This window comes from Eretmochelys imbricata, chromosome 22 (assembly GCF_965152235.1).
Source record: "Eretmochelys imbricata isolate rEreImb1 chromosome 22, rEreImb1.hap1, whole genome shotgun sequence".
Classification (NCBI taxonomy): Eukaryota; Metazoa; Chordata; order Testudines; family Cheloniidae; genus Eretmochelys; species Eretmochelys imbricata.
In genome coordinates this window covers 7,225,761-7,252,437 of record NC_135593.1, presented here as the reverse complement: position 1 = coordinate 7,252,437, position 26,677 = coordinate 7,225,761, and the positions used below count along the sequence as shown (strand labels likewise).

The window sequence follows — 26,677 nt, the reverse complement described above, 5'->3', positions numbered from 1 at the left end:
GACAAGTTTGGTGTCCTTGCTTTATCAGACTCACCTCTTGCCCTTTGTCGCGGACTCCCAATCAAGTCTCAACTTTTGTCTTAGAATGCGGGTCAACCACTTCACCCAAGTCTGAACATTCTGCAACACCAAACATGGTCTCTCAATGGTTCTCAGGATGAGAGGTGTCCCATTCATTGGGAGTAACACATGTACTATTAAATAGCAAGACAGAACCTACAAGACACATATCCCTCCAGAAATGGAGAAGATATCGTCTTTGGTGTAACTGCAGTCATCTTTCACCTATCCAGTCATCTGTTTCCACAATCTTGGATTACATGCTGGAACTGAAGACATCCAGTCTCTGTAAGTTTCATCAAGTTTCACTTAGCATCAATAACAGCTTTCCACTTGCCAGTGGAAGGTTTCTCAGTTTTTGAACATCCAAGGTTTTAGCACAACAAGGTTCCAGAAAGGTCTCATGAATCTTTCCACACATCAGAGAGCCTATTCCATTTTGGGATCTCAACCTTGTCCTCAACCATCTCATTGAACAGTCTGTTGAGCTACTAGCCACATGCTCTCTTGTTACATTTGTCTGTGAAGACAGTCTTTTTGGTGGTCATCACTTCTGCTCAAAAGGTTGAGGCGATTGGGGCTCTAATGGCAGGCCCGCCATATACGGTGTTCTCCAGGGAGAAGGTATCATAACAACCCCATTCAAATTTTTTACCTAAGGTTTCTTCTGGGTTTCACATTAACCACACTATTCGCCTTCCAGTTTTATTTCCTAAGCTGCATAAGACTGTACAGGAAGCCATCTTCCATGCACTAGATGGACATCAGTCTTTCACTTGAACAGAATTCAGGAAGTTCCTGAACTTTTTGTCTCTATTGCGGATAGATCTAAGGGATCCACTGTCTCCATGCAGAGACTCTCAAATGGATGTCTGGGTGTTTTATTACCTGCTATGGGTTGGCTTATGTTTAACCTCCCCTACGAATGGCTGCACATTCTAGTCGATCACAGTCTACATCTGTAGCCCTATTCAAGGACATTCCAGTTGCGGAAATCTGCAGAGCTGCAACATGAACCTCGGTACATACGTTTTCCAGCCATTACACTTTGGTTCACGCTGCTAAATCAGATCTGCAATATGCAACGCAGTCCTCTCTTCAGTGCAGGACTCGGTTCTGAACCTCCCCCCTTGCTAAGGGGTTACTGCTGGGAAGTCACTGGAAGTGGAGCACCAACAGGGACGCTACTCGAAGAAGAAGAAGGAGGAGGAGGAGGAGCGGTTTCTCACCTTGTGCAGTAACTGGAGTTCTTCAAGATGGTGCCGCACTACCCACTTTCCTTCCCCACTGCTTCAGAGTTTCTCTGTGGGACTTTGCGGTAGAGAGGGAAGTGAGGGCGGTTTGCTCACACAGCCCTGTATAGCCTTAGTACGGGGCAGGAGGACATGTCGCGCGTGGGCTGAACGGACACAGCTACCAAAAATCGGCCGTCAGTGATGCACGGCACATGCGTGTCTGTAGTGGAGCACACGCATCAAAGAACTCCAGTTACTGCACAAGGTGAGTAACCTTTTCTCGACCTCTCTGCTGCAAAATTTACCGTCCCTGAAACAGACAGAATATATTGATGCATCTGACATTTTTTTCTTTTTTTTTTTTTTTTTTTTTTTTTTTTTTTGTCTTCCTTCCATTGAAAACAGTTTTTGAGAGGGAAATGTATAGGGTTTAAAAATTGAGACTGCAGTTTTCAAAATCATGTAGGGGATTTAATTTTAGCAGGAACTGGATATCCGAATCCCCTATATGGTTTTGAAAGTCTCAGCCTGAACCTTTGTAGGAGATAGGGTCCTTAGCCTGCCATGTGCTAAGCCTTCTAAACTCCACTCACTTCCAAGGGAGGGCTTTGTTCCCTTGTGCTTTTAAATAACTTTTAAACCAAGACATTTCTGCCTCCTTGGCGTTTCTGATGACATCACCACCCGTTCTAGTTCTGTTGGTGGTTTATCATCCCCAGGGATCCCAGCTTCCTTATGATTCTCCAGCTTCCCATTGTTTATAGAATATTTTCAGTGATAAATTGTTGCAGGCTTCCAAAGGGGAAGAATGTGGTTAGTAAAACAGGTTAGAACAAGAAAGGATCATCTGAGGCAACATTTCAGCTGGGACGCTCTGTGTGGGCAGAGTAAAACCAGCTCCATTCTCATTTTTCCTTTAGCTCAGACCTTCCAACCTATATATCTTCTTTTCGGTTCTTCACGTTCATTTCATTAGTCCCTTGATTTTGTTAATAATTTTTAATTATAATAGATGTTTGGCTGGCTGCCCTTGAATCTTGGCCAACTTGAGGAAAACCACAGTTCAAGGCCTTGCTTTTAGGGGTTAGGATAATCTAACCGTACTTTGTTAGGTCTGGTTTAATCCTTCCTTGAGGTCCTAACACTGACGGCCTGCATTGGCCGTGTTTACGCTGCCACTTCTTGCTTTTGTTGGAGAATAAGAAAACAATGTGGAAAACTGCAAATAAGCAATAAGGCAGAAATTAATTTAAAAAATAGAAAGCTACGTAAAACCTCAAATTAGTCTTGCTTCTGTTTTCTTTCTCTTTTTTAAAATTGCATAAATATATATTAAAAAAAATACAATCTGTGAAATTCACATGCCCAGTGTACTTCAAAATGTTCCACAGGCCCAAGTGTAATCTTTACTCACAAACTGACCTTTATAGCTAATTGTTTTCCGTCTAGAGATTTTCTATGAAACTGCCATTTTAAAGATGAATGCATTTAGATTGCAAGGGCTTCGCTACAGAAGCAGTCTTTTTTTATGTTTGCAGCACACTGGGGGCTGTGAGTGCTACTGTAATACAAATAGTAAATAACGAGAATCATGTGAAAGTGTAAAAACCCTGGAGTTCAGTTCCGAAACCCTTCAGGTTTGAGTCTTAGCAACTGACATCAATAGATTTATTTAAGCAACATCTCTTTTCTTATACAAAGGTCCGTTAATTGCTGCCTGACGATCATGCATGTGGATTGTAAAATTTGGATCTGAATTTTGCAGGCCAAAACAAAACGCTGGCTGTTGACAGGTCTTAACCCCTGTGTTAGATGCACATATCCCACGTGTGGTGACTCAAAGGGGGTAGGTACCCAGATATCTATTTTAAATACAGATAGGCCTGAGGTGAGAGTTTCAAACCTGAATCTGAACTTCGCAGAACTTCAGGTGTGTTTGAGTGTGACATTTTGGTTTGATCCTTGCTCTGCTTTTAAGCACCTGCATGCTAAAAGATGCAGGATAGTCCAGTGGTAAGAGCAGTAGCCTGGGACTTAAGTGACCTGGGTCAGTTCCCTGTTCTGCCAAAGATTTTCTTTGTGACCTTAGGCAAGTCACTTAGGCATTGTCTACACTGGCACTTTGATCGCTAAAACTTTTGTCTCTCAGGGGTGTGAAAAAACACTCCCCTGAACAACAAAAACTTTAATGACAAAAAGCACCGGTGTGGATAGCGCTTTGTCGGTGGGATCCGCGCTCCCGTTTACGAAGCTACTGCCCCTCGTTGGGGGTGGTTTTATTTTGTCGCCGGGAGAGCTCTCTCCCAGCAATAAAGAGCAGCCACACAGTGCACCTTACAACGGTGTGGCTGCAGCGGCAAAGCCGCGCCGTTGTAAGGTGCATTGTGTAGACATATCCTTAGTCTGTGTGTGCCTGAGTTCCTCTTCCGTAAAATGAGGATAATAGCACTGCCCTGCCTCACAGAGCCATTATGAGGATAAATACATTAAAGTTTGTGAGGCTTTCAGATAACTACGGTGATCAGGGACCAGATAAGTACCTTAAACAGATAAAATCTGAGCCCCCAGTGCAGGATTTGGACATCTAGCTAAGGTAGGTGCATCCTTTCTTACATTTCCTGAGTACAATCCAATCTCATGTGAATATTTAAAACGCAGAAAGCCCCTGTCACAGGGCGGCTGGCCTTAGTAAACAAAGTAGGTCCAGCTCCCGTAGTGGTCAGTTCAGAGGGTTGGGTAGCACTTGGGGCTCTGAAAGGTCAGGGAGAGGTCCAGTGAGGGAGGAACATAATTTGTTGGGGAAGAGTCAACATGGCTTTTGTAAAGGGAAATTATGCCTCACCAATCTACTACAATTCTTTGAGGGGATCAACAAGCATGTGGATAAGGGGGATCCAGTGGATATAGTGTACTTAGATTTTCAGAAAGCCCTGTTCTGTTCATTCCCTCTGGGGTACCTGGCCTTGTCGAGAAGACAGGATACTCGGCTAGATGGACCTTTGGTCTGACCCAATCTGGCCATTCTTATGTTCTGATGTAACCCTGGTGAGAATCAGTTAAGGTGACTCAGGAGACTGGAGGAGGTTTCTGAAGGCTGCAGAGATCAGAAAGCTCTCTGCAGGTCTTCTCTGGAAAAAGAGAGGAGGTATCAGGAAGCCAGAAGGCTGAAAAGGGGATGAGGGCTACTAAGTCAGTGGATGATCTACAATCAGCTGTCCTCCTTCCTGAGCCAGAGAGAGCCAAGACCTTATAAGGCTGGAGAGGGCTGAAGGCTGGGAGCAGAAGGGCTGGAGAGATGTAGAGCTGAAGCCAGAAGGCTGCCCTGGCACAAGGACAGAAGAGGACTGCACTGGAGAGCCAGGGCTTGGCAAGGGACACCAGAGATGGATGTTCGGACACTTCTGAACTATGATTGTGGGACATCTGTTATGATTTATGTTCGTGGGACTTTTGTAATAAATGAACTCCACAAGGGCTATATTTATACTTGGGAAGATCCTTTGGACCATTTCTGGGAAGTCTGAAGGAGGGAAACTGAGGCAGATGCACCTGTCATACTGCAACCTGTAGCAGGAGGGCACCCCAGGCATGGAAGCCCTATGACTACCTCATTCTGCCACTCTTAGTAGAACCTTGCTCTGTGAGTAGGGCCATGGAGATTGGTTGGACTATTTATGGGATAAATTACTACTCTGTGTGAGTAAGAGTGGCAGAATCTAGCTCAGGATATTTAATTCATGCAGAGTTAATACAGTGAATGTATCTTAAGTGTCAACCAGTTTTATAGGTACTGATTTTACTCCCCATTACAGGTGTAGAGAATATCTTTCACACCAGTAAAATTTTTCCAAACACTAGAAACTTAGGTCTGTGTTTCTATACATTGACATAAGTTTTGCCCTGGATGCTTTCAAGTGGCTTTTCTGAGGCTGATAAGTCATTAACCAGGGCACGGGGTGATTAACACATTTATTCTCTGTGACTTGCACCATGCATTTATCAGACCAGACATATTCCATCTGTCCTTTGTGACCCTTTATTACTCATTTCCTGTCAGTTTTACCTTGTACACGACAGAAATGTTGTCTTGCTCATACAGTTTTGCATAAATCTATTTGAGGTGATATTTATCACAATTCCACACACACTTTGTAAACTGGAGGAAGTGACTTGTAAAGGTGCATTATGGGGCAGTCATTTGGTGAGGCTGTTTGGAATGGTTTTACAGCTCACTTCAGCTTTTTTCTTTTGTGGGTTCTAATGCCTTCCAGCCCCTTTGTTTATATTGCTGTCCTGCCAGGCCAGATTTTACTGCTGATTTCAATGTGTGGCCAAGTATTTTGTTTCCTGGAACCTGCTGGTTGACATCAGATATATGCAAATCTAAAATCACATTTGTTGCAGCTTGCAGTCCTTTGAGGATGTAATGATTATAAAGGGTAGACGTGATCAGAGAGAAAGAGAGAGAGTTTAGTGAAACATAGGTGTGATCTTGTGGTCTGAACAAAGGACAGGGAACAGTGCATACCTGTGCTCTGATCCCATTTCTTATACTTCCTCTGTGACCTTGGGCAGTGTTACTTAACATCTCTGCTTCACTGTCCCAATCTTCAAAATGGAAATAATAATACATATTTTGTGTGGCCTATTTTTATTTATTTATATATATTTGGTTCCTTAGATTGATAGGACTATGAAAGTGCATTTAAGCAGGTTAGGAGCCTAACTCCCATGGAAAGTCAATGTGAGTTAGGCACCTGATTCACTGAAGCACCTTTGTAAATCCCACTAGGTGCCTAGCTGCATCTTTGGGCACCTGTATCACTTTGGAAATCTGTCCCTATGTGCGCATGACACAGAAATCATAACCTAGAAGCTGAATCCAGCAGCAGACTCCACCATCTGATAGCAATAACCAGCTAACCCGTACAGCAGAAGCTTGGTGTGGACGCTACCTTGCACAGGCACGCTCACCTCTCCAAGAGCAGCACTAAAAACGTGAGCGTTGGTATCTTTGAAGGTCAACAGCTTTGAGTTATTTTGGTCCAGTTTCCATAGTCGAAGGGCACTAGTGTCCTTGCCCTCTTTCAAACCAATGGATCCCATGTTCCTTTTGGCTCAGCTTAGCATTGTGACAAGGACCCCGATGTAGCTTTACTGCTCTTTGAGGGGGCGAGTCTTCTGAGCTGTATGAAAGGGAATTGAGAAGGACACATAAGCTATTAAAATTACTAAAAGGAAAACTCTCTCCACTCCTTTCCAGCCTGCCTCCTTTGGAGCAGCTGAAAGTAACAACCTTGATAAGAGAAATCCCTTATGCCTCACCTACGCAAAGGACACCAGGGGCTTGGCAATTAATTTGCATTTTGAAATACCAGTTCCACAAGGAGAATAAAACCATGGGAAGAAACAGCTCATGCTGTACAGCAACGGCTTGTATGCCTTCTCCTCTGTTTAGATGTCAAGAATGGTATTTTATTTCTCTTTAATGATTTTTTTTCGTGCAGTAAGTTTTAGGCACCTGTCCATGGAACACTAAGACCTGGTCTACACTTGAAAGTTTTACTGGTTTAACTATTGCTGTTAAGGTGTGATTTTAAAAAAAAAATCAAAATAGTTGTACCGATAAAAGCCCTAGTACACCGGTATAAAGGTGCCTTATACTAGTACAGTTATTCCCCTTCCTGTACAAAACCACTTTATAACTGCATCCATACTCGGGGTGCACTGATTGCTGTACTGTTATAGTTAAAGTGGTACGACTGTCTCGTGTAGGCAGAGCCTGAGCCTTCAGGTAAGTGCATACAGCATATGCTTAAGTCCCATAAATGTCAGTGGGACTTAAGCAGGTGTGGTTAAGTGCTTTCCTGAGTGGTGCAACTCCATTGGGTTTACACTTGAGAGAGCTGAGCATTGCACTTTGCCTTTACACAATCCTAATTAAGTTACCATAGGTGAAAAGACAATCCAGCCTTAAGCAGATTTCATTGTTGAACACTGATTCCATTCCTAGGCACCACAAGGTCTCTGTTCTTGTAGCTGTCTCATTTATTTTTTATAACCCTCTTTGCCATTACCTTAAGACCTACAGTACAAAAGTCACTCTGTCAGATAAGAGAAAGGTATTGCCAGGAAGCAGTGTAGCTCAAGATACTGACTTAGACTTTATCTTCGTTCTTTAGTAATATGTGTATTTTTAACATGGGTCATTTCTTGCAAACTCTACAGCATCTTGAAGGAAGTCCATGTTCGTGGCTTGATCTTTTATTTTTAAATTTTGGTAGCTCAAGGGAGGATGTTAGGCTCAGGATTTAGGAGTGAACTGTAGGAGGAGATTAGTAAACTTATCTGAGTATGCAGGAATAGAGGGTGGAATGGGGCTACATGCTTACAAAATGTCCCCTGCAGGCCACTTTCTGGCTTAGCATGGATGGGGTAATAAAAAGGAAGTAATTAACACTTTCAAATCTCATCTTGATATAGACGCGCATCCCCATGCAATTGTGCTGTAAGATGGGAAGGACAGCTGGGAGGGCAGGTTTAAAGAAGGAAGAATAGGCTGCTGAAATTAAAATGGCTAAACAGCTGAAAAGCAGAGCTGGTTGCAAAATGGTAACAATTTTGTGAGTTTGTTTTATTGACGATTTTTAAAAATTCTGTATCTTCCAAAATTTTCAGCCAGCTTCAGTGAAAAAGCACACAAAGTACCTGCAGTAAGCTGTAGTTAGAGGTGGGTGGTTTTTTTTTTAAAGTGTGTTGTAGGTCTCTTAGCAAGTATGGGTATGTCTACGCTACAGTTAAAAAACCCGTGGCTAGCCCTTGCCAGCTGACTCAGGCTCGCAGGGCTTGGGCTGTTTAATTGGGCTTAGGTGTGTCCAGTCTCAGACTGGAGCTTGGGCTCTAGGATCCTGCTGCAGCCCAAACCAGAGCATCTACACAGCGATTATACAGCCCTAAAGCCAGGGCCCTGCAAGCCCAAGTCAGCTGGCACAGGCCACCTTTGGGTGTCTTAATTGCAGTGTAGACATACCTTATGACATCAAAAGTAAGATGGAGAGGGAAGTGGGAGTAAAAATAGCTACAGTATTTCAACAGCTGTTGGGGATGTGTATCTACCAAAGGTATGTGAGTTCATATGGGAGCTCATAGGTTATATTGGTATTCTTTTAACTGAGAACAATTAGTTATTATCTTCCCATCTCACTGCCTTAGTGTCTTGCTCCTTCATTTAATTGCTTTTTGCTAAGCTTCTTAGACAATATTGGAACTTAATGACATCCATAGTTTGACAGCGTTTGTTTAGAAGGTTAGATACAGTGTGTACAGCAGTTCTGTTTATGTTCATTGTTCCTGTTTGCATGATCATTTACCTTTTTACAGTCATTCGCTATGTGTGAGATTCAGCTGAGCAGCTGCAGTTCTATGCGATATGGTCCGTTAACCAGCCTGAAGGCCCTGGCTGGTGCAGGAGCTCACCTGACTGCTGAAATACTGTAAAAATTACACTGCTGCAGGGGGACTCAGTGGGAGGTCTCATTCCCCAGGCTGAACAAATAATTCAGATTCCAGTAATGTGCACAAAAAACCAACATCCAGCAACAACAAAAAGAAGGCTGCTAAGGTTATGAACGACTAAAAGGGGAAAACAAAATGAGGTTAGAGGACTGTAAAGGGTCTGATTTCAAGATGAATTAAAACGCCCTTGAAAATGAGAGCTATAAAACTTTCACTTCATCCTGGGGGGAAGAATGAACCCTTTCAGTCAATGAATAAATAAAATAAAAGCCTGAGGGCAGATGCTGTAAAACTCTCAAACCCGCTGGGAGATGCTGAGGAATGAGCTGGAAAATTCCTTGAGTCACCCCAGTGATAAAACATCCTGGGGTCTCCTTTGGTAATGCTTCCACAGTCCTAGGCTTCTGCGGTTCAGTGCCTGGAATGTCAGGCACTTGGGGACAGCAAAGGGAGGAAGTGTTGGGAATGGGATGCCTGATTCCGGAGCAAGAGATACATAAGGTGCTCAGGGCCTCACAGGATGTGGATGTTTAAATGCCGGAATTATCAATTAACTCTAGCACCCTGAAGTGCAGGTGAGGTGGTTGTTTCTTTGAGTTGTTTCCCTGAAGGGGGATTATCTGGTGTCCAGAGGTTGGGTATGATATTGCCCAGAAAGAGAATAAAAACAACAGTGCTCATTGTTAAGCTTTTGTTGTTCTTTATTTGAATTATGGTGACGCCCGGGAGCTCCTGTCATCGATCAGGGCCTCATGGTGCCAGGCGCTGTACAAACAGATGGTCCCTGCCCCGAAGTGCTCACAATAAGTATAAGGCAAGAGACAGATGCATACAACAGACAACAGGAGCCCAAGCACACAATGAGACAGTACTAGTCATCGTGTTAGGGAGTGGTCTCAGGACACCAGCTGCCTCTTTAGTGTCAAATTTTTGGGAGGCAACTTCAGTATTAGCTTTGGCTGTTTTTACTGCAGTTTCATATTTCTTGTTGGTACCAGAAACATGCAGCTACCGGGCTGAGGAAAGGTAGGGATTGGAGGGGAAAAATTAAAAACACTCATGTAATCTTCCTATGGCACCCCCCCCCCCTTTTTTTTTTTTAAATAGCAGACTGAGGTCATCCTGCCACCAAAAGACCCTTTTTAACTACAGTTATGTCAGGGGTCTCCAAGCCATGCTGCGTCCAGAGCTTTAGCACAGTTCAGTATATGTTCAGTGTCCCATCTCTGCTACAGGATGGACCAATGTGGTAGCCAGGTCAGGAGACGAACACATAGCCTGATCCAGTGAAATTTCTGGTGTGGATGGGCCCACAGTATTTTGATTTTGTGGTTTTGCCCCATGCTGACTCTAACAGCACTATCCAATCTCTTGCTATGGTGAATAAGCCAGTGCAGTAAATGTATTCCTATGACTACATCCCCTTCTTTGGGTTTTTTTTCCCCCCTCTTTTCCTTGACTTGATGCAAAGTGTCACAACAGGCTGCTCCTGAAGTCTAATTATGACTTACATACACTACTCACCATGCTGTCTGTTTGTACAGCTAGAGAAGCCCCAGGAGCGTAAAGCCACGGAAGCATGCTGAGTTTGTTCTCTTGTGACACAGGACTTTGGTTAGGCAGCTCAGGCCAGGGTTCTAGGTCAGGGTTCTCAACCCTGGGGGTACACAGAGGTCTTCCAGGGGATACATCAACTCATCTAGATATTTCCCTAGTTTTACAACAGGCTACATAAAAAGTACTAGCAAAAATCAGTACATACTAAAATTTCATACAGGCAATGACTTGTTTATACTGCTCTATATACTATACCCTGAAATGTAAGAACAATGTTTATATTCCAATTGATTTATTTTATAGTTATATAGTAAAAATGAGAAAGGAAGCAATTGTGCAGTAGTATGTACTGGGACACTTTTGTATTTTTCTCTGATTTTGTAAGTAAGTAGTTTTTAAGTGAGGTGAAACTTGAGGGTACGCAAGACAAATGAGCTTCCTGAAAGGGAGTCTGGAAAGGTTGAGAACCATTCCTCTAGGCTGCCCTTCAGTGGAAGGCGAAGATCCCAAGGCACTTACAGGTTTGAGCAGAAGGTAACCAGTTCTGGTCAATGCCTTGCTCTGTAAAGAAGGATTTTGTTTCCAAGGCTCTATGGGGCAGAAGGGGGATCCATTTGCCCAACAGTCTCTGGAAAGCAGCTTGAGATACTGCAACAGTCTGCAGTTTGGTGTTTTACCTTTTATGTTTCATGGTACATTAGTCTGAGATGCATCTGTTTATTTCTAGGGAACCACTGAAAATGTCTGCTCCTTTCCTTGCCCAGGTTGCACATCTGCTTCTGGGCCTGATGTGAAGCAGAACAGCAGTAGAGTGGATGGGGTGGGGAGGAGAAATAGGGCATCTAAGTTCAACAGTGTTCCTGGCAGATGGTATATATTACTTGATAAAAGGGAATTTGCCACATGACCTATTCACAATCTGTGTCACATGGCAAATTGATAGGAGTTGGCATTTTGTGTAAGACTAAATCTAGATCATTGTAGGAGCTGTGGCAAGAAAGTCTCCTGCTGAGGAATCCACAAAAATTGGAGTTTTTCCATGAGGACTGGATGGTGCTTACACGGGTCTGATCCTAATTTCCTGTCTGGGCTCCTATCAAGTCTCATTTTCCTGTTAAAGGGGATCAGCTTTGCTCCTCCCTTAAATCCAGCGGGATGGATAGTTAAATCACATAGTGGAATTTCAGTTGTATTGAGAAGCCATCTGGAGAAAACTGGTTGGTGAAGTGGCCTGAATGTTACTGTAAACCTAATTACATCTACTGGGTCTTACTTTCAGTCCAGTCTTATCTGGATCTTTCTTTGTAACAAGTTTTGCACTGCAGTTTCTGTGGGTGCATTGTGTCATGTTGCTTTCTAAATCCAGGGACGCTCAAATGCATCAGTGCCCTGCACATGCAGAGATCAAATTACCAATCATAAAAATGCAGGTAACCCTGGGGTAGAATGCTCTATTTCTTTAATAGCGTACAACAGTTTAAACCAAGCAGGGGGGGAGAATTCCATGTTGAATTGAAGCTACAGAAAGAATGTTGGGTAGACTGAATGCAATTGCTCAGTTTCAGATTGGCCTGGATAGGGGCGGTAACACCATGGCTCGTTTGTAAGCGTTGTAGATCTTCATCAACCACAGTTAGTGAGACCCTGTTTTGTGTCTCATCTGAGAAATGGCATCTCCTGCAGTGCAGCTCCGCTAACACCATACTTCAATGCTGACTTCAAGGAAAGCCTGCTTGCTACCAGTTACCAGCACTACTTCCTGCACCTCCTTGGTTTTCCTTTGTCTCCTATCCAAAAAGCAACTAGGGAAGCAGCCCATCTGTGCTTAGCTTATGAGATCTGACACGATCACAGGCCCTCAGTAACATGGTCAACTCTACACTGGCCCTTTTTTCTTTTTAGTCCCCCAGGTCCTCAAGAGCTGCACCGAATTCATTGAGAAACATGGCATTGTGGATGGAATATACCGCCTGTCAGGAATTGCGTCCAATATCCAGAAGCTACGGTATGATTGCATTGTATTCGATGAATCCCAGCACATGCTCTTTTAAATGTTTTGGTTTCAGAATCCTAGAGTTCAGTGATGACAGGCGGTGGGTGTCTTGGAGAACAGATGGGGAGGTACCATCACAGCAGCTCCCCAGTGCTCATATCTGCTTCATGAACAACATGTTGTAGCTCTGGAACATTTGAAATCCCACCTGTCTCTTTTTCACAGAGGTTCTGAAGTGAAATGACAAACTTTGTCTACATGACAAAGTGTGACTTGTTTAACTTAAATCACCTTTTTAAACCAGTTTATTAAACTGGTGCAAACTCCCTGTGTGTAGGCCCTTCCTTCAGTTTAAGGGCAGCATATTTTGATTTAGCCGAAACCTGTTTCCAGTTGACTTAAACAAAACTTAAAGAAAGGCCACTCTTAGTCTGAAATAAGTGTGGGTCCTCATGGGTTTTGTATTAATTATAACTATATCAGTTTAAATTCCCACCTTTAGTTTATACCAGTGCAGGTTTCCCCATAGACAAGGCCTTGACAATGCTTAGACATTGCCTGTCTTTCTAGAATAGCATCAGCACATCTCCAATGGGCAAGGAACCCGCACCCTTGCGGTGGAGGTTGCTCCCTGAAGGAACTCATTCTCCTTTGCCTTCAGCTCAGTCCACCCCACTTTACTTTTAAATAATATCTTAAAATTCTCCCTGCTCCTTCCCCAAAGAGCTTATCTGTGGAGTTATTCAGCCACAACTATTCTGGAATAACTGTTCTTGAATACCTCCGTCTTTGGGGGTCTCTCATTCTGGAATGCGTGTCTTGTTCTGGTTTAGCTTTAACTGACTTTGAAAGTGGGATTAAGCTACACTGGACCAAGGCACTCTTATTGCAGAATAAGAGTGTCCACACACGGTGTTAATCAGGAATAGCTGTTTCTTAATAACTCCATGTGTAGACAAGCCCTTAGAGTAGTGGTTCTTGGCCCACGGGTTGTTTGTGACCCAATCAGCACACAGCTGCATATGCGGCCCACAATGGTAAATAGGTTGAGGACCACTGCCTTAGAGTGACTTTTGCTGGCCCCACATCTTAACATTTTTTCTTGGGTCTGACCCAGTCTGTTTTGTTCCCTTTTGAAGTTTTCCCCGGGTGTTTTATGTTTTCATTCCACAGTTCCCCACATGCAGCGCAGGAGGCTCCTTAATTATGAACAATAACAACTAACTGCCGGGCTAGCTTACCCAACTGCTAGATGGGTTTTGTTCTGTCTACTCTTGGCTGCCTTAGCCCCACGAGCTGATTTGCTTTTACTGAGATGCTCTAGGATTCTTTCCCTGTGAATGGTGGGAGAACTTTTCCACCCTTTGGAGGGAATTGTGGGGAAGGCACTGGAGCACTATCTGCACTCAAGTGATTTAGCCTGCATCTTCATTGCAAAGTGGGTGTGTTCTGGCCTGAGTTAAAGTGGAGCTGGGGTTCTAACCCACTCCTGTAGCTGGGTAAACTAGCCAGGGGTTGGGCTCAAAGGATCTCCAAACCTGGCTCAACATGTTTTCTGTAGCAGTGGAATTTGGCCTGAAAACCAGGTTAACTGTGCAGTGAAGACATTCCCACGGGGCTACAAATATATCTACGGCTAAGGACACGGGTACAAGATTCTCCATTATGTAGTACAGGGAAGAACTTAATGCTTTGACTAGGCCCTAGAAGTACGCCAAAGCGTTCAATGTGGTTTGTCTTCCATGCATGTTACAAGCCAGAATGATAGTATAGCTGAGTGAGAACCAAGCCTCTGACAAGGCTGTTGTAGTGTAGACGTGGCTATCTGCTGCACAGGGGATCAGCCGTTCAATTTACATCTCGTGGAGAAGTGAGCTTCAGCTACAGCAATCCTCTGCTCACCACTCCCAGTGGCCTGACTCATTACGCTAGTCCCTGGCTAATTGGAAACAGGAATTTCCATGCACATATTCTAGTGGGAAGTGAGGCTTGCCAGCCCTGGCCCTCTGAGTGCAGCTTTTATTTCATAAACATTTATGCTTTGGGTTTCTCTCTCTCTTTTCCTCTCTCTGTGAAAACCAAGGGAATGCACACAGGTTTTCTTCATGTGGTTCCTGGCTCGGTTCATTCTTGCTAGGCTCTCTAGCTTGCCTCCAAGGAATTTTTGCACACAGTAGTTTTGATGTACAGCAGCTGTTGATAGGCCCTGATATTCAATGTTGCTTTTGATTTCAGTTTGTAGGCCTTTGAAATTTAAAGGGGGTAAAGTTTTCATTTTGGCCCATGGTGAATTTTACCTACACAGCTTTCAGTCACAATCACCGGGGTTAGAGATGTAAATTGCCTTCAACAGTGTTGAGACTATACCCTATAAAATACAAGGACATCTGTCTTGTTACAGGAAATCTGATTTCTGGGCTAGCCAGTCAGATGTAAATGCAACCGACAATGCCTTGTAAGAAACCATCCCATTTTGCAAAAACATGAGCTTGCAACAGCACAAGCCTGACTCTTCTTCCTGTGAAGCATGCTTTTGTGTTCCTTTGACTCTGATTTGTTTTGGGTTTTTCTCCATCCCCCCCCACCATCTACCTTTCTCATCTCTAGCCACGAGTTTGACTCTGAGCAGATCCCCGACTTGACTAAAGATGTTTACATTCAAGATATCCACTGCGTGGGCTCCCTCTGTAAACTCTACTTCCGCGAGCTCCCCAATCCCCTGCTCACATATCAGCTGTATGAGAAGTTCTCAGTAAGTACCAGCCGGTATCTCAGTTTCCACGGACTGGGCAACGTCACTGATCAACAGGAATGAGAGAGCCACCTGTTTTGTAAAGCCTGGTAACGGGGGCCATGTAAGATAGATTCTGAAATGGATCTTGCTGAAGATCTTTCTTTATGTTTAAAAAGGGTTACCCATGAAAATGAGGCTCTCGAAAACATTGGCTTAGGCCAGATCCCATTTGGGCATGCTACTCCAACAGCTCTGCTGCTGAATCCAAACTAGGAGGCCACACACTGCTGTGCTCATGTCCAACACTCCAGACTCACAGCGCCTTTTGATGTTCCCTTCTGAGATCCGAGTGCAGTTGTGCCAGGGCACAATACCCTGCTCTAGACTTGCAGCACCAGGAGGGAGGCACATTGGCGGTTTGAATGATTGTGTGAATCCCTTCAGCATTTGAGGAGTCCCCAACAGAAACTAAAGATGTCCTCCAGTGGCACAGCCAGCAAGGGAGGGCATTGGTGGGAACATCTGCTGCTGCCTTTCTTTGGGATGAATGTCACCCTCCCTGCAGCACAAGGAGTTGCCATCAAGGTGCAACTTACAGCTCTTGAGCCAGCTTCATTTAATCTTGCCTTTAATGTTAGCTGTATGCAGGCCCACCTCCTCAGCACACAGATACCACAGATGAAGGGGGCAGCCTAAAGGCTTAGGTGGGAAGGTAAATCCTGCAAATCTAAATGCCAGCAAACTGAGCGCCAGCCAGACTGTTCCATTTGCATTAGCAAACACCCAGTGTTAGCATCTTAATTTGTTATTTTGTTCCAGGATGCTGTGTCTGCTGCTACAGATGAAGAAAGATTGGTTAAAATTCATGACGTCATCCAGCAACTACCCCCACCACACTACAGGTTAGTTTGCGTAGCATTACCCCGCCACACTCCTTTCATTCTTTTTGCCACTCTGACAGTGCACCAGGGTCCCAGCTTTCCATCCTCAACCTGTCTAGGACGAAAGTCACCAATGCAGACTAAACCGAAATCACATTAGGCTAAATATTGGGACTTACGCTGCAGCACAATGATGTCACTTGTTTGGAGGGTGAAAAAAAACCCCGGCCATTACACAATCGTCACTTACGAAGGGAAGGCTGACATTATAGTGTGCGTTCCGATTATCCCCACCTAAGATGGCCGCATTCTTCCTGCATAGTTGAGCACGCTTGGAAGGATTGCTGACTGCATAACATTGACTTATATTTTAATTAGATCAGTAACAAAACAGACAACACATACGATACATAAATCTCATCTGCCTTACTCTATACAATATGCCAGGAGGGGGTGAATTCAGAGCCAAGTAGTCAGATTTCATTATGGAGAGGGGAGGTGGGTGGTGAGACTTTCCACAGGATATTTTTAATGACGACAAAAACCATAGGTTGAAATAACATTAAGGGAGAGAAATGAAGCAAGTAGCAGAAGGCTCAGAACTTTGTCAGAGGTTTGCCCAGCAAGGCCAGTTAATCTGGTGAGACGGATGAAGATGGAGCACCTGAAATCAGGTGAAAAAGGAGGCACTGCAGTAGTACACCTGTGGCAGCACGTGTGATGAACTAGCAGGATTGGTAGGGAAGGCGTTCTGCTGACAGCACAGCGGAACTGCTCCCCCTCATGCATTAAAGAAAGGGAGGGAGCATTTGTGAATGTGGCAGTTGGAAAAGCAGCACAGGAATCTGAGCCTCTCTTTTTTGTCGTCGTAAACTGCCATGCCATGCTGCAGCCACCCAACCCCTCTCCTTTCCGCTGGGACTCTCCCCAGCATGGCCTCAAATGCCCTCAGTTATACCGTAGAGCAGGGGTCGGCAGCCTTTCAGACGTGGTGTGCCAAGTCTTCATTTATTCACTCTAATTTCAGGCTTTGCATGCCAGTCATACATTTTAACGTTTTTAGAAGGTCTCTTTCTATAAGTCTGTAATATATAACTAAACTGTTGTTGTATGTAAAGTAAATAAGGTGTATAAGAAGCTTCATTTAAAATTAAATTAAAATGCAGAGCCTCCTGGACCGGTGGCCAGGACCCAGGCAGCGTGAGTGCCACTGAAAGTCCGCTCGCGTGACGTGCCATCGGTTGCCTGTCCCTGCCGTAGACTATCCCCACACTGGAGTGTGCAGTAACTGGCTGGACTATGCCTGTTTTACAGGGGCAAGTTGTTCTGTCCTGTTGGCTGGGTGGGCAGATTGGCCTTTCTGATGGTTGCCGTGATGCCAGCGTGCCATAAAGCAGTCTCAGGGGTGACCCTAACTATTTATACCATTGCAGGAGAACCTTGTACCCCTTTAGGCCTTAATTCACAGTTTTTTCTATTCTGTGCCTCTTTTTCCGGTTTACTTTCCTCATGTGCCCCAGCCACCTTCCTGTCATTCATGGCAGGGGGCTGGGATACCTCAGCTTGCAGTCTTTGTCCTGTTCCACCCCAGTGGCTCCTGCTCTGTGCCCAGTTACCCTGGCCAGGTAGGTTTAAGAATGGCCAAAGGAGAAGTTTCAGATTTGATGGCACCAAAATATCGTGGGCTGCTCTTGTAGAATTTCAGCCAAAGCTGAGCCAGGAAGCAGCCCCCTCTTGTTCTGGGTAAGAGCCGTAAGGGCAAATTTGGCTAGATTCAACTCTGAGCTTTCCTCTCCCTGCCTTCATGCTGAAATTTAGGGTGGGTTGGATGTGAGGTTCTTCCTTTGACCCATTTCAGTGCCTGGGCTTTCGTATTGCCACCCGATCCCATCTGCACTGGGGGGACAGAGTAGCTCTGTAGTTAAAACCTCCCCTGAAAAGCCCCATTTAGGAAATCCCCATCAACCTAAAGCATGTTGTCTTTCCCAGCTCCCCTCACTTATTTAAGCTGTGGCCAGAGATGCTTCTGCAATCGCTCTCTGCCCTAATGTCTGATTTTAACGTAGCAGCCTTGTTCTCAGAACAGAGAGGGGGGCTAGGAAAGGAGAAAAACCTAGCAGAGAGATAAAGCGGGAATGAGAACAGTCACCTTTTACATGAGAGGTTTCAGAGTAGCAGCCGTGTTAGTCTGTATTCGCAAAAAGAAAAGGAGGACTTGTGGCACCTTAGAGACTAACACATTTATTTGAGCATAAGCTTTCATGAGCTACAGCTCACTTCATCGGATGTGAGCTGTAGCTCACGAAAGCTTATGCTCAAATAAATGTGTTAGTCTCTAAGGTGCCACAAGTCCTCCTTTGCTTTTACATGAGATAACTCTGCTGCAAGTGTTCCCCCTAGTGGTGACTGGGCAGAGATGGTGGTTCACTTGCGGTTTCCTCCTCAACTTCCTGAGGCTTGGCTGTGCAGCCTTTTTGGAAGAAAAGAGCATTTTTATTCTTCTAATCATCTTCGGCCAAGCAAGAGTTTCCAGGCTGATGATGGTGGTGCTTGGCAGCACAGTGCAAATTTTGTGGGGTTTTGTCCATTTCATCTCCCGTAAATGCAGACTTTTCCTCCCTGCATGTCTTTGCCTAGGTCATGCGTGCAAAGAGAAACCAGGCAGGGAAGAAATGAAGACCGGACAGGGGAGACTTGAGATTGTGCACTCACCTCTTAAAGTTTATTGCTGCTACTAAGTGATGGAGCAGACTTAACTTGGGGGTGCTCATCAGCACTCTTGTTCGTGTGAGAGCAGGTTCTCTTGTACCAGCTATACCCTCAGTGATCATCCCATAAACTAAAATATACCTAACAGAGATCATCCTATCTTGGTGCTTAAAGCCGGGATTTTCAAAGCAGCCTCTCACCAATCCCCTCTCAGGTACCTAAATAAAAGCATCCTCCGGCTTACACAAAGAGAATAAAATAAACCCCTTCCCAAAAGCCTGAGATAGGTTTTGCAGCATGCCCAAGAAGTTATCAGGCTCTGCCTAAGCAAATGTTTTATTTCTGTTGCACAACATGGTGGTAAAGCAGCCAAGTAATGAACACGAGTGACTAGCTGGTTCTGTAGCCTGTTGAGCTAGTGGAGTTGCAGGTATTTTTGCCCGCCCTCGTGTTCTGTTAAATCTAACAAGTGCACGTGCTTCTTCAGTTGGACAGTCAGGAGACCCTGCTGTCATTATCTGCCTGAGGCAACATTTGTGTCTTGCTTAGGGCACATCATTCCTTCTTTTGCTACCAAACAAATACAAATTAATTAATTGCATTTTTCTGTGCTGCCAATTGCACCAAGGCTTGCTAAGGGGTGTTGAATGTTTGCCTGTCCATTAACAGATTTTTGCATCTCTCTCATTTTTCAGGACACTGGAGTTCCTAATGAGGCACTTGGCTCATCTAGCTGATTACTGCTCCATCACAAACATGCATACCAAGAACTTAGCAATTGTCTGGGCACCAAACCTACTAAGGTACTTCTATTAGATTTTCTCTCACCTTCACATTTAAAACACACATCATACCTGTTCCTCCAAGTAAACACTGCATGCTGAAGTTATTTCATGCTATGTTCCCAAGAGGATGCTAAATGTCAAGACCCAGAAAAACCACTAGGGTTTTGATTCGACAGTTCTTATTCAGGCACAACTGCTATTGGTTTTTCAGTGGGAGATTCTCCAGAGAAAGTGCTTGGAGACTGGGCAGGTTTGGACATGCTGGGCCAGGTCTTCTACTGGTGTAAACAGCATCATTCCCATTGACGTCAGTGGAACTACAGCAGCTGGCTTTCTGGGCCCACTGGGCCTGTTTCACCATTATAGCTCCACTGATTTTGACAGAATTACTCCTTATTTACAGCAGTGTAAATGAATGGAGAATCAGGCCCACCTTTTCCCTCCAGTGTCATTTTTTTCCTCTCCCTCGGTTAGATGTGGATACTATCTCCTTTGCTCATGCAGGAAAACTGGTTCCATTGTAAGGAGAGTGATCACTTTAGATAAGCTATTACCAGCAGGAGAGTGGGGTGGGAGGAGGTATTTTTTCATGCTTTGTGTGTATATAGTAAGATCTTCTAAACTTTCCACAGTATGCATCCGATGAAGTGAGCTGTAGCTCACGAAAGCTTATGCTCAAATAAATTGGTTAGTCTCTAAGGTGCCACAAGTACTCCTTTTCTTTTTGTGAATACAGACTAACATGGCTGCTACTCTGAAACCTGGTTCCATTCTGTGGCACCACTGACATCCCATTGCAGCAGTCTGTATAGTCTGACATGAATACATATGGCTAGTAGGTTTCAGGGGTGCTGGAACAATTTGTATAGTGCGGGTGCTGCGAGCCATTGAGCCAAACTGTAAACCCTGTAGCTGATGGAAACTGCTTCAAGCCAGGAGGTGAAGTAGAACTCCCAGCACCTCTTGTAGGTTTCAGACATATGGAAATGATCTTGCCAGACCCTTGGATAAACTTTGTCCTCTGGAATCTCCCATGTCACATGACAATCTTACAATGCCATCCCTAATTTCAAAACCTTACTAAAAAAAAAAAAACAATAAGACAAGGACAGGGGGTTTGGTTGTGTTATAGTTTCTGGACTGTCCAATTACCATCCTGACATATCCGACTCAGAGTCCCTCGTGGGCAGTTAACGAGTGTGAGCCAGTTTCTTCTGTCTGACAATTTTCTCTTGGTTGAGGCTGCTTTTGAATGTTGGGGTCCTTGCTGAGCAGGGCTAGCTGGAGATTCTTCCTAGCTCATGGGGAAAAATTCATTTAAAAGGCTACAGTGAGCTTGTTCAGGAAGTTTACAATGCAATTACAAGTGCACATGGAGGGAAGGAGACAAAACAGGCAAGCCTTCGACATGCCTCACTCACCTCAGTCTGAGCCTGCAACAGCTGCTCCTCCCTCCTCTAGGGGTTCACTGCTCCCATTGACATCAGGAGTCAGATCCAGACTGAAGTCATCACAGCACCAAATTCAGCGTGATGATTTGCATAGCTCTTTGAAAACTAAGGGAGTTACACCAGCAGAGAATCTGGCCCTTCAAGTGCTATCTGGATCCTAAGTGGTGTTATATACCTGGTCTCAGCAGAGCAAGTCACTATGCACAATGAGCCCGTACCCATGGTGAAGTTACATTGAAGTTTAATCTGCCATGCATTTCCTTAGATCGAAGCAGATAGAGTCTGCCTGTTTCAGTGGAACAGCTGCCTTCATGGAGGTCCGAATCCAGTCAGTGGTGGTGGAATTCATCCTGAATCACGTTGATGTCCTCTTCAGCTCCAAACTCAGTTCAGTCATACGAGACGGGGCAGGTATGTACATTCCTTGGGGGGTTTAATTGTACCAAAATTAGGGGCAGAATTTTAGCAGAAACTCTAGCCTCTCCAGTAAAAACAAAGGCCAAAATTTTCAGGGATGGGTGCCTAAAGTTGATAGATGTGGCCTGAGTTTTGGGGGTCTTGGCAACCTTTCTCTCCCATTGACGTTGATAGCAATCAAGGGTGCTCTGTAGAATTGGGCCTAATAATTTGACATCAGGGATTACTGCTCTTTACTCCTGCGATTCACAAATGTTTCTCTGTCTTGGAACAGTTGCAGCTTTTCCCTTGCGGAAGGTCTGTGGTAATCTTTAAGGGGCTTTATTACCAAGTTTTTGCTCCTGCACACTCCTCCCTGTCTTTGCAACACAGGCTTGTGCCATATGGTACACACTCTTGCCGTCAAGGCCAGCATTTTCAAGCTTACATGCTGAAAGTGTGGCACCCTGACATACTGAGCAGCCACAGCTCCCACTGACAGTGCGAAGTGGTGGTTGTCAGCACCTCTAGTAACGGGGCTGCTTTAGTAGGTGCCTAACTTTAGACACCCAAATTTGGGCCCCACTTTTGATAAGAATTAGAGGGGTAGCTGTGTTAGTCTGTATCCATAAAAACGAGGAGTCCAGTGGCACCTTAAAGACTAACAGATTTATTTGGGCATAAGCTTTCATGAGTAAAAAACTTATGTCCAAATAAATCTGTTACTTTTGATAAGAAACATTTTAAATCTTAGACATTAAAGGGTCCATTTTCCATGGAGCCTGGAGGCATTCATTAGTATGGTTCTGACTTGTTAGCCACAGCAACTATACCCATATTCTTGTAATTAGTAGCCAGTTCCCACCTTTGGCAGTGGTTCTCAAACAGGGGTACATCAACTGTTCCAGATGTGTGCCTGGTTTTACAACAGGCTGCCTAAAAAGCACTAGTGAAGTCGGTACAAACTACTATTTCATACAATTACTTGTTTGTACTGCTCTATATACTATATCAGTGTTTCTCAACATGAAGGCGGGTGTCATGGGATGATGGGTTTTGGGGGGGTCTCAAGTGCAGGGCTGGCTGTCAGGGGCCTCCATGAAGCTTAAGACACATGCAGAAGCCCAAGCCCCACCCATCCAGGGCTCAAATCAGACTCCTGAAAGGGGTACAGTAAGTCGTCTAGAAAAGTTGAGAGCCACCGACCTATGGGATGAGGCTATGAGGCAGCCCATGAGATTAGAGGGCCTAGCAATGAACTGAACCATATTGTACAGGTCATTGGAATGATTAAAGGATTACTCGTTTGTTTAGCCTGTAAAATTAATCATGATAACTGCTAACAGCTCCACATAGATTTTAGACAGAAAGTTACGATTCAACAGAGATGATAATCAAATATTGATTAAAGGTATAGCTCCACTTGGACAGATGAGTTCTGCATTCACTCCGCTGTGTGATACACCAAAACACAATGAGCCCAGTCTGTGAAGGCTTTTCTTGGTGCAGAAAATGGTCACAGTTCAAAACTAAAATTCCCATTCCTTGCAAATGCCTGCTGTCTCCCCAGTGAAGTTACACCAGGGATGGATTTGACAGATTCATATATGTGCAACCCCCATGCTGTATTTCTAATAGATATTAAAATATAAAGTAGCTGATTTAATGTAGCTCATCCTTAGTACAAAGTGGGCTTTGTCAGTGCAGTTGTCACTAACTGTGGGCAGAGTTAAGCTGTTTGCCAGTGTATTTGATGCTTTCCATTTCCGTGTTAGGGCCTCATTGTCTTCAGCATAGTAGATTTGCTGTCTGTCCAGCTTTCCACATGAGGCAATTATAAAGCAGCAGGAGTGAGGAGTTTGTTATGATAAGAGCCCCAGTTGAATGATGCAGGCATATTTCCACCCTGATTCTAGCTGATCTTTCAGAGTTAATTACACCTGGTCCAGGCTGTTTTCTTCCAGGGGAAGGCAATTATTTGGCTCAGCATGTTTGTCTGTGTTTAATTCGTTGGTTGCTCTCAACGGTGAGCAGGAATGCTGGGGCTTGTCATCTGGTAGTAGCAAAGCTCAGGGAACATTTTACAGGAGTGAGACAGCATGTAGCATCCTGTAAGGGGGGGCGGCGCTGTACAGTCTGTGTTACCAGCGATGCTGCTGCAGCGTCACTGTTACTGTTACCCAAGCTAGCTCCAGTATGTAACCAGGATTGGGCCACTGTTCAGTATACAATAACTTTTAAACATGGCTCAAAGGCCAGTGCAGACAAGGGCCTACATGCACATTTTATGCAGGGTTGGGTTGTTCAGTAAGCTGGCAAGGGATAATCATGTTAACATTGGCAAAATTCATACTCATAAGCGCAGGAAGGCTGTCGTAACAGGGTTGCATATGATTTACTAAACCAGTCTATAAACTAGCTCTGTTATGACAGGTTCCTTTGCAAGGAAAGTTGACAGACAGAGTTGTAGCCCTGGGAAGTAATTTTAACTAGTTTTGATCTTGCAAAACGAAGTATTTAACTCACTTTAAAGAAACAAAACCCAAAACTTTATTTAAGTAGCAAAAAAAAGGAAAAAACCCACAACTACAGCAATAAAACAGTCCAGCTCTTAATTTATTATGCTCTACCCCAGTATTTGTTAGGAGTGATTTAAAGCATACTTACTAGTTGCAAACATGTTTGTAACATTTTAAATAGCTCCCCTTTAAAATGTTCAGATGTAGCCATTCTTCCCCATACTCTGAGCTAGAATCAAGATTGGGGAGTGCAAGTAAAACCAGCAATTAGAAAGAAAACTATCACCTTTCTCTACAGGGTTTTGAACCATCCTGTAGGATAACTGAAAATATTCTAGCCCTAGAATTCAGAGATGGTTACAAGCAAACCACTATAGAATCAAGTCCTGTAGGCTTCTAGAGTAATTGATACAGAATCCTAATGGTTTCCTCCCTCCCAGTTACATCCTGTAAGACTTTGTCAATTATTAATTCCACTGTTAGCTTTGCCATAATGGTGTGTGTAATAGAAGCTATGCTGGCCTTTTCTTGGGTTTCCAAGGGCTCAGGAAATGCTGTAATCTATTCATGGGCCCTACTTTTCCTGCTGCGGCTCTGATTCTCTTCCTTGTCTCTGGTTTTCATTTGCAGGTCACACTTCCTTATCACGCCCCAAATCACTGCTGGTGTCCTCTCCCTCAACTAAGCTGCTCACCCTGGAGGAGGCACAAGCAAGGACGCAAGCCCAGATCAACTCCCCTATAGTGGCAGACAGTAAATACATTGAAGTGGGAGAAGGCCCTGCTGCATTACAGGGGAAATTCCACACCGTCATAGACTTTCCATCTGAAAGGTAGAGGCTTTTACTTTCTATCACTGCTGTGTTTCAACAGGCTTTTAACAATTACAGCCCTCTGACCAAGAATTGCTTACAATGCAGGATCATAGCCAGTGTCCCACGCCCAGTAGGGATGGGGTTGTTCTGTATCCAGGAGGGTGCAGCAAGACACACATGGCTCAATTTACACCTCAGAAGTTCGTTGTATGCCTTGAGTGAGCAGGCCATGCAACTCTCTGTCCCTCCAGAGATTCGTGTACGTACATGTGCATGGCGATGTAGTGTGGGGTGAAGTAGCTTTTATAGTGCAAATGAAATCCCTTTCCTGATAGGTTTAGTTTAGTTATAAATGGAGGGAACAGGTACATTTGCATATAAAATAAGAGGCATTCTTGGTTCAGACTCTGAATGCTGTTCAGGCCTTGTGCCTTAAAAATTCCACCTGCCCTGCTACAAGGAGGAAATGAATGTCCTTTGTTAATGGGACTGACCCCACAAGTTCTGGGACTGGACCTCTCCAGGTAGAGGAGCATAAATAGGCTCTGCTGCTGAAATATACGTGTCTAGTTTTCTGCCAAAGCTAGCAGGCCAAGTGCAGAAGGAGTCAGGTCTGGTTGGTAAAACGTAGTGACTGGCAATGTGTCTTGAATGCAGATCCCCTTCTGCTTTCTTGCTCCAGAAAAAGACCACCCAACAAGATGAAGAAATCCCCCGTTGGCAGTTGGCGCTCCTTCTTCAACCTGGGAAAATCCTCTTCTGTCTCCAAGCGGAAACTACAGCGCAACCCAAGCGAGCCCTCCGAAATGAAAGCCATAGCACTGGCAGGTAAGTAGGGTGCCTTTTGTTCCTACCAAACAGGGTGCTGCTGGGAAAGTAACCCACACTTAGCATGCTTCTCTGTTCCCCTCCAGTGCATAGGCCATAATCCATGAATAGAGGTTTGAATCTGCTAGAGCCTTTTATTAATGGAACCTGAGTTCTTTAGCTGAGGCTGTGGAGATTCAGTCATGCTTTTAGATCCGGGTGTCATTGTTACAAAAACAATGCAACGGATCCATCCCCTCTAAGATGGAATATTCAGGACTGACAGCTCAGTGTTCCTGGGAAAATTTACTGACATTACTAAACAGGTATAACTCTTATTCCAGAATAAGAGCGTGTTTTTCTGGTTTAGCTTGTCTCTCTATGGGAGCAGTATAAACTAACCTGGAAAAGGGCCCTCCTTCCAGAGTAAATAAGGGAGTTTATACTACTATAGTTATACCAGTATAGTAACTTCCCAGTGTAGACAAGTGCTTAGAATCACTAAGACTGTGTGTAATGTGATTTAGATAGAGATGTGCCTCTCCCTTACCCACAACCCCCTTTTATGTATATCCATCTAGTATCTCTCTTCAGATTCTCTTAAAATACCACCTTATAGTTTTCAGGAACTTTGAATCATTTACAATTTTCCTTAGTACAAAATGCAATTAGATTGAGGGGATGAAAGTCCCAACTTGGCCATATTAGGGAACCCTTGTACATTTCATGGCACAGTGGTTTCAAAAATATCCACAGACTTCCCCAGTACTTCAGGGTTAAAGTTAATGCTTATTCGGTGCCCACAAAATATGCAGCCCGAGTTCTTCCCTGCCTTTGGCTGCTTTGCATTGTGCTACCACCACAAAGCAGTACTAAAAGCTGATACAGCAACTAGAGGGGGTGAGGGCTTCCAATGATCCTCACTACTGTAATGCCCTTGGAGCCACTGGTAGATGGTGAAAGTTAGAGCAGCCTTCAGGCTACTCTGAATTTCACCAGTGGATCAGTGAGATACATTGTCCCAGTCAAGGTGCATCCTTACCCATTCCTCCCACTTCAGATTCAAGTGAGCCTGCACCCTGTCCTCCAAAAGGAATCCGTGTTAGGGAGCTATGGCCTGTTTGCTTCCCAACCCCTCCCTCTGCAGAGATTAACAGCTTGTCAGTTTCTCCCTTTGTAGGGAAGAATATTACCACCCCCTAACCCTGGGCACCTCTGTTA

At 44.3% G+C, this 26,677-nt stretch overlaps 1 protein-coding gene across 1 annotated transcript in view; it reads left to right on the top strand.

Moving 5' to 3' along the window:
* Positions 1 to 26,677, top strand: part of ARHGAP32 (Rho GTPase activating protein 32) — a 215,968-nt gene that overhangs the window by 181,127 nt on the left and 8,164 nt on the right. The window contains exons 14-20 of the mRNA XM_077839787.1: positions 12,270 to 12,372; positions 14,968 to 15,112; positions 15,914 to 15,996; positions 19,380 to 19,487; positions 21,186 to 21,331; positions 24,466 to 24,667; positions 25,332 to 25,477. Coding sequence (XP_077695913.1) covers positions 12,270 to 12,372; positions 14,968 to 15,112; positions 15,914 to 15,996; positions 19,380 to 19,487; positions 21,186 to 21,331; positions 24,466 to 24,667; positions 25,332 to 25,477 — 933 coding nt within the window. The remainder of the gene's footprint in view (positions 1 to 12,269; positions 12,373 to 14,967; positions 15,113 to 15,913; positions 15,997 to 19,379; positions 19,488 to 21,185; positions 21,332 to 24,465; positions 24,668 to 25,331; positions 25,478 to 26,677) is intronic.